Source organism: Elaeis guineensis, chromosome 13 (genome assembly GCF_000442705.2).
Source record: "Elaeis guineensis isolate ETL-2024a chromosome 13, EG11, whole genome shotgun sequence".
NCBI classification, from domain to species: domain Eukaryota; kingdom Viridiplantae; phylum Streptophyta; class Magnoliopsida; order Arecales; family Arecaceae; genus Elaeis; species Elaeis guineensis.
Window position 1 is genome coordinate 9,090,777 of NC_026005.2, and position 12,377 is coordinate 9,103,153.

General features: G+C 38.2%; 1 protein-coding gene across 1 annotated transcript; it reads left to right on the plus strand.

The window, feature by feature from the left end:
• Positions 1-6,923: 6,923 nt before the first annotated feature.
• On the plus strand, positions 6,924-7,480 carry LOC105056532 (17.6 kDa class I heat shock protein). Its single transcript, XM_010938749.3, has one exon. The coding sequence runs from the start codon at positions 6,968-6,970 to the stop codon at positions 7,442-7,444; it is 477 nt and encodes a 158-aa protein (XP_010937051.1). The 5' UTR covers positions 6,924-6,967; the 3' UTR covers positions 7,445-7,480.
• Positions 7,481-12,377: the final 4,897 nt, after the last annotated feature.

Genomic DNA, 12,377 nt, shown 5'->3' on the forward strand with positions numbered 1-12,377 from the left:
TGCTACTTGTCAAACACTCAGAATGTCACTTGTCAAAAGATCATCAATCTGATTCTTCCTATTAAATTATAATAAATAATACTAAACACTCAGATTGTGACTTGTCAAATACTCAGAATACCACTTGTCAAAAAGTTACCAATCTAATCCTTCTTTTTATATATTATAATTATAATAAATAATTCTAGACACTCAGAATACCACTTGACAAAAGGTCACTAACTTGATCTTTTCTATTAATAATGCTAAACACTCAGAATGCCACTTGTTAAGAGATCACCAATCTGATTTATATATATATATATATATATATATATATATATATATATATATATATATATATATATATATATATATATATATATATTATATTAGATATTGGGGCTTGCACCCTACCCACCAAGCTTAAGCCCAAGGGCCTGTGGACGGATCTAGATCAGAATTCCTAAATTGGGAGAGGGAATAAGCTTCTCTCCAGTCTCCCGCTCCTCTTCAGATGCTGACGGTGAACTCCTCTCCAGTCTCTTCCTCCTCGTTGCTTCAACGTCCCTCCCTCGCCCGCCAGACGTTCGCCCATACCCCTCACCCCGCACAGCCTTAGCTATGGCATAATGACGAGCATGTTATGGCATTGCGCATGCCGCTCCTCCTTGGTCCTCGGTTTTAGCGCGAAAAAGTGTTTTGAGTACACCATGTTGCTGCCAAGCGGGGAAGGGACTGTTTGGTGGCATGCACACGGCGATTGGAATCGAGCCACAGTTCATGGAGCCATTGTTGTCTATCCCAAACCTCCCAACTGTTACCCGTTCAAGTACCATCAGGAAATCCTCCTCATACTTGGTTTGTACTTGTCCTTAATTAGTTGACACTATCGTGTTGTCACACACAAACAAATACACAAGCCATTTTTCTTCTTTTTTTTTTTCCTTTTTTCTTGGAGTAAAGCAGACATTAGACTCCTGAAATGGGCCAACTATACTTCCATAAGAATTGGACTTTACTGTAAGATTCTTGTCCCTCCACAAATCCAGAGTTTCTCCGGATCCTCGCAAATTCCCTCTGAAGCTGTTGCATTAAGCATTTTACAAAGTGGGTCGACAGCAAATATATATGAACAAGAATGAAAAAAAAAAAAAAAAAAAAGAGGTCTCCTTGTCTGAGCCCACGCCTATACAGGATCCAATCACCAAGCCCTCCATTCACATTGACCGCAATTTTTGATGCATTATAGGTTGGCCGAGCATGGACGCTAGCTGCTTGCTTACTTTAATATTAAATGTTATTGTTGTTTCCTTTGTAGGAGAGCGGTGGAATGGAATAGAGATGTGATGAGGGCACCGTGCGCGCTCTGGTGCTTACGCCACAAATGGACAACCCGGTTCTCTCTATCCATGCTCCAAGTCAGGTACAAGTTTGCTACAAAAAATTAACCAGCTTGATCGTAGTTTATGCTCACACAACTTAATTCTAACACGTACAAACTCTTTTCAATCACATGAACCTTTAAGATCGATGCCGGTGATACCAGGTGAAAGTTACCTCCTTCAGAACATCAATGCGGCCATGGATGAGCAGATTCTCTTCTCCATTGCTCAGCATCAGGTGACATTGGATTGATGGAAGCTTCACGGAGCACCTGACCACTGGCCGCATAATGACCTCTCCTAGCCGGACTAACATGGATGCCGTAGTGGAAGCCGGCCGACCTCCTGACTGCTATGTCGTATCTGCCAGCTTTCGACGATGGAATGGGATCTACAAGATATATGAGTGCTATGGACTCCATGGGTTTTATGGGACCTATGCCTGCCCAAACTGTAGCCACAGCTTTCCTTCGGTACATTGGCTCTCCTTGCTCTCCATCATCATCCCTTCTTTTTTTTTTTTTTTCTTTTGATTAGCAGGGGAGGCTGAAATAGATCAGCCACCCATCTTTATTAAAAAATATATATATATATATATTTACAAAAAAACTGACCGTGTTAAAGATTACACACCACTGAAAAAATACATTTTAACAACTTAAACAGAAAACAAGGATATCATCCCAAAGCATAGAAAATAGCACTCTAATAGACCACAGAAGTGAAAGAATAGTAATAAGAACTGACACAGATTTGTTTAGTGGACGAAATGAACAAGGGGACTCATAGTTTGCATGGTGGGGTGAACTAATGATTTTAAATTTTACCATAAGTTAGCATGCCCTTCCGATATCTTTACCAAATAGAGATACCCCCAACTATAGAACTTTTGTAGAATTTTCTGAAGCACCGTGTAGATTGAACATTTTTTTCTCAAAAAGATACATGCATTTCTCTCATACCAAATTTTCCAACACAAAGACGTCATTAGTTGATCCATTGCTCTCCTGATCAAAGCATCAATCCGCCCTTGCCCTCCATCATCATCCCTTGTGTTACCCTCCCTTCCTACTCTCCATCATCATTATGGATTCTACCACTTCCTAAGAAAATCAAGGTTTTCGATTGGCTGGCCTACCACAATAAAATCCTAACAAAAAAAATCCTAAATAAAAAGGAACTGCAGATCGATCAATTATGCAGACTATATTATGACGTGGACGAGACTATGGACCACCTCCTACTGAACTGCATATTCTTTACAATCTTATGGTCATCTGTAATGCAAGGGATATACCACTCACAGTTGTCGATGAGCATCATCCAACTTTGGGAAGACTGGATCTATAAATTTCAGTATAAGAAACAAGGCACCATATGCAATCACTTCTCTTCTCTTAATAATACGCTGGATGATTTGGAAAGAACGCAACAATAGATTACTTGATAGATTACTGGTGTGGTAAGGATTTTCCTGGAGAGCCACCTATGCAGTTCAACTACGCTGGTATGAACATGATGAACAAGAGGCTTTGGGAGCTAGAGATGCGAACCAAGGTAAAGGAGCTGGAGTATAATACTTGTGGAGCTTGTTTTCCAAGGGACTAGCTGCAGTCATGCAATGCACGTTCATGGACATAAGTTTCATGTTGTTGGATGGGGGTTTGGGAATTTTGACCCGGAGAAGGATCCTCTTCGTTACAACCTTAACAACCCACCTTGAATGTCCACTGTTATAGTTTCGAAGAATGAATGGACAGCAATCAGATTCCAGGCAGGGGTGGCTCAACACATTGGGAGGCCTAAAGCTAAATACTAAAATATGATTTTTTTTTATTGAACTTTATGTAAATTTTTTACTGAAATTTTATTTTTCTAACTTTTTAAGATGCAAAATTTTTAATTAAATTTTTATAATAAAGTTCTTCTAATATTTTTTTTTCAATTGATAATATAGTTAATCCATTTAATCTTTTTTGAGATATTATTGAACTTAAGTAAGATTTTATTAATTTTAATTTTAAAATATTTTTTCTACCAAAGCAACACTTACTGAAATTATTAATATTATTCTAAAAGTAATATATGCATTTGAAAAAGAGTCGAGTCATTTTATATGATTGAGTATGTCCATTAGACTGTTATCTTCCACTTGTATAATTTTTTTTTAAAATTTTTAGCTCTGAAAATAAATCTAAATCATCAATATCAGAGTAGTTATTATATTTTAAGAAACATTCAAGATTAAGACCATATTCTTTCAAACTATCATTGTCTAATGACTTTGATTTTTTATCGCTAAATACAAAACTAAATATATTTTCAATATATCTGAAACTGTTCTAATTTTTTTTAGAGTGAAAAAATTGGTTGATCTACTATATATAAGAAATAATTAATTCTAAATATTTTTTTAAGAGATTTTATTATTTTATTGTAAACATTCTCATCAAATTATTTCTTTCTATAAATGATACATTTATCATAAAATTTAGGCTCTATTTTTATTTCAAATATAATTTCTTTAAAAAAAATCATAGTATATACAAATCTATATTCTCTATATTTTTCAAAAATAGAAAGAAGATCTTTTAATTGTTCTATAGCACTATCAATATGCATATTTTTTTATTGTAAATTTTTACTAACTAAATTAACAGCAAATAATATATTATACCAAATAGTCATATCCAACAAAAACTCAAAATTTTCAAACTTATATTTTGCTAAGCAATTAGCTTCACTTTTAGTTTTAGAATTTTCACTAATTTCTACTAATTTCAATAAAATATCTCTTATTTGTGGAGCTTGAAATCTTATTACTTTAATATTTTCAATACGACTTTTTCAATATGTTTGTGACAATGATTTAAGAGTTAGATCAGATATATTATTGTGTAAAATTTTTTATCATTTAGTAGAAGAAGAAAATAATAAATATATATATTGTACCACTCTAAAAAATGATATAACTTTAGTACAAGAATTAACCTTCATATATTTCTGTTTGCCCTTCATATTATATCCAATATGAAACCTTTTTTGTATACGGCTATAGGAGTTTATTTAGAAATATATACTGTGTACAAAACAACTGAACATAGCCCCAATACAAATATTTGCATTAGTAAACGGAGAGGACTAAGTTCAAAAAGTAAAAAGAAAATAAAAGAAACAACAACTATGAATAATACAGTAGATCCAAAAGGTATAAAAATTGTTAGAAAATGAATATTAATCTGGGTAACCCAGCCAAACTTTGAATCTGAACAAAAGGTGTGTAGTATGCTGAAGCAGGGATAAGTGCCTCCATCTATAATAGTAAAGATTTAGCATGATTGTTACCAAAGGTGCTGTTAAAAGTGAAGGGAATCCATAGCACGATTCAAGTTGAACCTTCTTTTTATAAAAAAAAAATTAACAATGCAGCATTATTTCTTCGACCACGCTATTGCCAGTCCTAGTTGCCACATGTGTCGTGACTCAGGAAAGGAAAAAAAATAAAAGAAACAAACCGATGCATGGAGACTCTGACCTTCCGCCTTTCTTGCCGTCACTCAGACGTTGGAAGCTCGAAAACCCCCCGCCGCGGTGCCGTCGGAAGCCTAAAACTCTGTCCCACTGGAGAGATCCCTCAAGCGTGGAATGTCCGCCGTCGGAGACCAGGAGACGCCCCTCAAGTTAGATCGTTACCGTCGGATGGTAGGATGGGTCCGCATCCTCTCTATCGACGGTGGTACCACCGGTGCCTCTGATGGTCTTCTCATTGGTGTTGCCCTCACTTGCCTCAAGGCCTCCCTCTGCAAGCTCTACGGCGACCCCACTGTCCGAATTGCCAACTTCTTCGCCCACGTCCCCAACGGGCAACCGCTTTTCTCCGCCTCGAGGCCTCCTCACCCACTCCTGTCTCATCACTCCCGCTCGTCGTCTCCTATCTCGCCGTCTCCGTCTTTGTCTCCAGTGCCGTTCATCTTCTCGTGTCCGTAGGTAGATGGCTGGATGTGGTGTAGATGGATGGTAAAGGGAGGAGGCCTGGGGGCCTAAAACAAATTGGGGCCTAAAGCCCTTGCTTCGGTGGCCTTATCCTTGAGCCGGCACTGATTCCGGGCGTACAACCCTGGTAAGTTTTGGTGGCAACCTTTTCTTGGGGCAACTTGTGGCTACTTTGGCAAACTTTAATTTTGTATGCAGTATGCTTAAGTTATTTATCGACTGATTCCTTTAGAAATGGCTTCATTTAGACTTCTAAAAACTCAAAATCATGCCTTTTGTTGTTTCCGTTCAGAAATTCTTAATTTTCGAAATCGAGATTGCTGAGGAGATATGAGATCCAATACAGGTATTCTTCTGAAAAAGAGATCCAACAGCAATAGAAACTAGTGGAATAGCGTCAAGAGTAGAGAAAAATCCAAAAATTGTATCATTCTTTTGAAGAGAAATTTTCCATTTAATGACAATTACAAGGATTTCTTGTGATCTCCAAATACATTAAAACACGTCAGCTCATACATTCATAATTTCCTTTTTCAAAAAGTCCTGCAAAGTTCCTTTCTTTATCATTTTTCAGTAGGTCTACATGTGCCCCGGCCCAGGAAACTCTCAGGGTTCTAGCAAATTGTTGTAACAGCTGAAATATTTCTTTATTATTATTATTATTAGTTGCATATGAGACTATTCCATCCATTTTTTTTTATTTTGTTTCATTAATTTAAAAATGAAAGTATTCAACTTTAATTGTTTGTTAAGGAGGTCTTCCATTCCTACAACAAGCATGATAAAGACACGAGTCATGAAATCGACAACTAAATCGGATTTTTCTAATTCTACAATTTTAAGGAGTATTTTAGGTTCATGCATATGTGTTTTTAAAGCATACTTTGATTGCTCAAAAGCTACACAAATTACAAGCACTTATGCTTTTGTTGGTAGGTTCTTGAGGTTGTTTTATGTTTTAACATGTCACCCTGTTGCTCCCAAATTTTCTCTTGCATCATTGGCAGGTGTCTGGCTTCTGCATTGTCACTTTGAGCATCATGGAAGTGTAGGCATGAGCATGGTGCCTTCCTCATCCACCTCAAAGCATGCTTAATTGGTTGCTAAAGAATAACATGCTGGTTCCAAGGAATTTGATTCAAGGCGACGACTTTTAGCTAAATGCTTAGCCACAACTAGCTAGTTGTTCTCAGTTCCCTATTCTTGTACACTTTTTAGGTATGAAAACTAATCCAGTGGAGGGGCAGAACTGAAGTTATTGTGCTATGGCTAAGTTGTCTCAGTTTTTTAATTGTGTCGTAGATCAGATGATTAATTTAAACTATATCCTGCATTTTAATGTAATTATAGGACACAGCTTTGTCCGACCATATCCTACTACCACCATCCAGACTCTAGACTCCCATGTAGGACCTGGCAACCCACCCTAAACCCATGAATACACGTGCCATTTCCCTGCCACGTCTCGTGGCTCATGCACCCACGTGGCAATCCCACACCTTCTTTCACGACACGTGCCACATCACACGTGTCCACCAACCCATCCCTCCCGCCCAGTTTAAAAGGCCACCTCCTCTCTCGTTGAAGCACGGACGCAACGGGGATATCCGATGTCTTCTCTGATACCGTGGGTCGGAGGGCGGGGGGTGTTCGACCCCTTCTCCGTGGATCTGTGGGACCCCTGGAGCACCGGGAACTGGTTATGGGACACCTCCGGTAGGCGCACCGCCGGCAGCGACGAGACCTCCGCCCTCGCCCGCACCAACGTCGACTGGCGGGAGACCGCCACCGCCCACATCTTCACCGCCGACCTCCCCGGTGTGAGGAAGGAGGAGGTGAAGGTGGAGGTGGAGGACGGGAACGTGCTGAGGATTAGTGGAGAGAAGGTAAAGGAGGAGGAGGACAAGACGGACACGTGGCACCGGATGGAGAGGCGGAGGGGAAGTTTCACGCGACGCTTCCGGCTGCCGGAGAACGCCAACATGGATGATATAAGGTGCTCGCTGGCGAACGGTGTGCTCACCGTCACGGTTCCCAAGAAAGAGGTCGCCACCACTCGCAACGTGAGAGCCATAGAGATAGCCTAAGAATAAGTTTGCCTCCTATGTATGTATGTATGTATGTATGAAGAAAGGAGAAGGTTGGTGGGAGAGTGTTGCCTGCTATGGTAGTATATGGTTTACGTGCCTTGAGAAATTATGTTAGGTTTAATGGTCGGGTCTAGTTTCTATTAAGAAAATATGGTAAAGATCTAGTTAGCCTCTATCGTGTACTAGTTCTTTTGTACTGTGTTTCATCTTTGTTGTGATATGTACGTGGTATAAATAATGGAAGGTTTGCAAATGGGAAGAAAAATATAAGCTAGATGTGTACGGGAAGAGGTTGGCTACGGATGATATTCCGAGTAGCTGATTATTTTTTTTTTTTCCCCTTTTAATTCGTTCTCTTCATATCACTCTTGCAATGAGCTTACAAGAGAAACAGCTCACGATATTCCGGATTACATATCGATGCTGATATGGCTATCTAATAGAGGTTAGTGATGCTGTGTGGCATATGTGGGAGAGATATTTATGGATATGTAATTGAGATTTAGAGTTCCGAAAGGAAGTGGATGCATGGAAGAAAACATGGCAATGTTGTGGACAGCGGTTGTGTTTTTTCTTAATATTTTTTTTTATTTATCTGTTACGAAGGATAAATAGATAAATTTATGAGTAGCGTTATCTATGGATAAATATGTACAGGCCGTATCTGATTAATGGGCAGGGCAAGCGGGTCAGGTGGATGGGGTTGAATTGCGGACAGGCGCAACACTTTGAATCAGGTCAAACAAAAAAAGTGGTAATCAAATTGAGGTTTATATTAATTCTATTAATCTATTGAATTTTTAAGTTAAATTTGGTTGACAATAATTCTAACAGGTTTGTTATTTAATTCTATCATAAATGTAAGATATGTTCAAGTAAACGATAAAATATGTTGATGTTATCAGAAATAAATTTGATTTGATTGACAACCATACATAGTGATAGGAATTGAAAGCCATTGGCTTTTGCCATAGCGCAAGGTAGAAAAAAAGAAAACCGACCGTCCGACTCAAAAAGAACGTCCACGAAAAGAATGTTCGCGATCTCTTTGTGATCGTCGCCTGTACGAATAATTTATGAATAATTATTTCATCAGGGAAGATTATGACTGAGTAATTAGGAGTATTTTTAAAATTCACTCGGTCAGTATAACCAATGCTCTCCTATGGCGTACGTCCAACTACATCCCATGATCACGCAGCTTCGTCTGGTTCAAGTAAATCTTAACCTTCAATTTCTGAGTTATTATCCGTTCTAATTCATAAATCTCATAATTTTATCTTTCTAAATTTTGATCCAAAAAATATATGATATGAGATGGATGATCATCTTTAGAACTTTTCTTAACTCATTATTAATATGAAATTAATGATATCTTCTTTCCTCTACCGCGACATATGTAACAACCCAGATTTAAAAAAAATAAATAAATAAAAAACAGAGGAGGAAGACTCCTAGCCGGAGTCTTCTTCCTTCCCGTCTCCGGCAAAATCGGATCGATAGAGTCCGATTAGGGGTAGGAAATCACCTCTATAAAATCTTCTTTCCCTCCCTTATGTCTCTACAATTGGTTTTGGAAAGATTTTTTTAGAAATTTGAGGAATTTTTTCAAAAGGATCTGCAGGTGCTTAGATGGGAAAAAGGGGTTCGCCGGAGCTCTTCTCAACCGCCGGAGCAAGGTAAGCCCCTCCCCTTCTTCCTCTCCCTCTTCCCTTTCTCCCCTGGCCCAAGGCCTCGCCGCCGGCCACCGACTTTGCCGAAAATCAGTCGCAAAAGAAATCTCCTGTTTTCTGAATTTTCCTTTGATTTTGCCGGCCGAACCTTGCCGCCGGCCGTCCATTGCCCACCGCCGCCTCCACCTGTTGTCGGATCTCCGGCCAAGCCGCCGGAGCCCGAGCCACCAAGCGGGGGGGAGGACCTCACGGTCTTCCCCTGTTTCAGCCAAGGGTGGCCGCGGGAAGAAAAGAAGAAAGGAAGAAGAAGAAGAAAAGAAGAAGAAAAGAAAAAGAAAAAAAGAAAAAGAAAAGAAAAAGGAAAAAGAAAAAGAAAAGAAAAAATAAAAATAAAAATAAAATAAAATAAAATAAAAAGAAGAAGAAGGAGAGAATTTTCTTCTCTCTCCTTTCTCTCTTCTTTCTCTCTCCTCTCTCTACCTTCTCTCTCTATATTTTTTCTCTTTAGACTTTTCTCTCTCTTTACGAATTTTGTCTCTCTAGGATCTTTTCTTCCTCTCTGATTGCATCATGAATCCTAGAATAAACTTGAAGATGAAAATAAGATGATTTGAGATTGCTCCGAAATTCGTGCGGTAGATCTGATCCCAGTCCGATTCTATTCAAAATTGTAACACTTGATTCATATTAAGTCACGCTGATAGGACCTCTGATGGTCTCGACCATGATTGCCTCATCTGAAGGATACGAAGATTTCTCTCTCCACTTTCTCTCTCTACTTTCTCTCTCTAGAATTTTCTCTCTCTTCATGAATTTTCTCTCTCTAGAAGTCTTATGGATCAGTGGAGGATCCAGATACATAGACAAGTCCTAATTTTGGTTAATCCTAAGAGAGATCCTCGATCTGTATTATTAGGATCGATTATCGGTAATTTTCTCCATATATGATCTTTATATTTGATCAGGGTTACGAAAAGATGATTGTCTACAAATGATATCGAGTGGAATATTTTGTTAAAGAAATTCATAAATCAAAGAAGAACATTGATTTCTGTGTTTGGATCAGTCACCGGTAAAGGTAAGAATCCCTGTACATGATCACTATTATATATATGCTATTTTACTGTTGGTCTTGCATCGTTGGTTTTGTATCGTCGGATTTGAGATCGATGAATTTATTATACCTGAGATACTGTTATTTGATTTTGAGCATGAGTATGTTATGTCAATATATATGTATCAGAGATTGATGGCATGATTATATGGATATGACATATCTGAATTGATCATAATGCAAGACAGAATTGATTGATGAATACAACACATAATGATTAAATGAAAAGAAAGAGATATATGGTATGGACTAGCCTTGTCATGTGGAATAGCCGGCCAGGAGCTTATGCCTGGGACAGCCCGCCAGGAGCTTATGCCTGGGACAGCCCCCACTGGCTTACAGGTGGATCAGCCGGCCAGGAGCTCATGCCTGGGACAGCCCGCCAGGAGCTTATGCCTGGGACAGCCTCTCACGGGCTTTGGTACGTGGGACAGCCGGCCAGGAGCTCATCCTGGGATAGTCTTGAAAGACTTTTTTAGTGGATTCGATCCGGATGATGATTGAGGTATAGACTTGGATAGTCCAGAGCCAGAAGGAAACTGTTAAAAATCATGTGATTATGAAAGGAGAAATGAAAGATAAGACATGAAACAATTGTTGAACAAAAGTGTTTCACCTGTTAATATATGATGATGCATCTATTTTGACAAGACAGAAAATTTATGAATGTTTGCATTATGCTGGACATTGAACATGAGATTTTATATTTTATTGCTTATCCTTATTTTCAGACTATATTACTATATCAGTGTGATATGGGAATTCTTACTGGGCTGTAAAGCTCACACCCCTTCATCTTTTTTTTTCTTCTCAGAGTTACAGGATGCTTATGATTGGCTATGGCTTGGATTTACGTGTGAGCAGAAGGATAAATAGAGTGTCATAGTATCTGATCAGAGAATTAAAAAAATTTAAATTGTAATTATGCAAGATTTTATGAATTATATTTGAAATTAATTGTTATGGATGTTAAGGTTGTAATATTTATTTTGGCCTTGCATATTCTTTAGGGCTTGCTCTAAGGAGTGTGCGGCCATCACGTATCCGATTCGGATGTTGGGTTCGGGGCGACATCTATATCATCTCCGCGGATCTCTCCCTTCGACCGAAGGCGGGGCGAGTAGATGGTTGGTTGTGTTTCGGTGGAAGAGGGGAAAAAGAATATCAAACCCCATCATCACCACTCGAGAAAGCAGGATCTTGTTTGTATAAAAAAATATTTAAAAAGTACCATAGCACTTCCCATTAACTAGTTATATCATAAAAGTTGATTTTTATAATCAAATAAAGTATATATCATATTAATTAAAATATATATTATATTATTTTGAGATTAGTTTGGGCATGGATTAAAAATTTAGTTGCCCAAATCCAATCTAGTTCAAAATAATTTCAGCTGGGTTGTGCTGAATTAGTTTTTGATTAATTTCAGCAAATCAAATCAGGTCTTTTGCAGCCCTAATCAGTGGAGGGATAGATCAATATGTGCGAGGCCATTGGATTTTCTCAATTTTTTAAGGGAAAAGGATTTCCTATCTTAAATACGGGGAAATTTTACTATTATTTCAGATCAATTATTTCGGTTTTACATGCGGGACCAAATTGTGCAAATGTCACATACTTCCAGCAAAGATCCCAGAATATTACTCCAGGGTTTTCAGCATTGCAACAATAGCCACTTTTTTTTTACTTTACAAGAAAACAAAAGGTGGTTCTTTGATGGTTACAACGCGATTGCAGATACTAGAAAGCATCAAAGTGGAAGCAGTATTTTCGTTCTCCATGCAAGCCACGGTGGAGAGTAGTGATTTAGGTGGCTAACACTTTCTGACTTAGACTGGTCAAGACGTATGAGATACAGCAAATGTCTTCCATTAACTTTTGATGACAAATGTGCTGGGTGAAGTCATATACCCAAACTTATCTGAAATGTAATTGCTCGGATTCAAATACTTGTTAATGCAACATCCAAGACTTAAACCTAATATTTTTAGTTGCTAAGCTGGCAAGCCCGATTCACTTAAACCCGAACTCACTCACAACTTAAAAGCACAATAAATTTAATTTATCAGTATCAAAAGAGAAACATCATATCAAGTTCGGGATATACATAACAAAAGGAATTTAAATTACACAAAAAAAC

Bases quoted from the DNA above. Each gene is read 5' to 3' on its own strand.
- LOC105056532 (XM_010938749.3), top strand. From the start codon at position 6,968: ATGTCTTCTCTGATACCGTGGGTCGGAGGGCGGGGGGTGTTCGACCCC.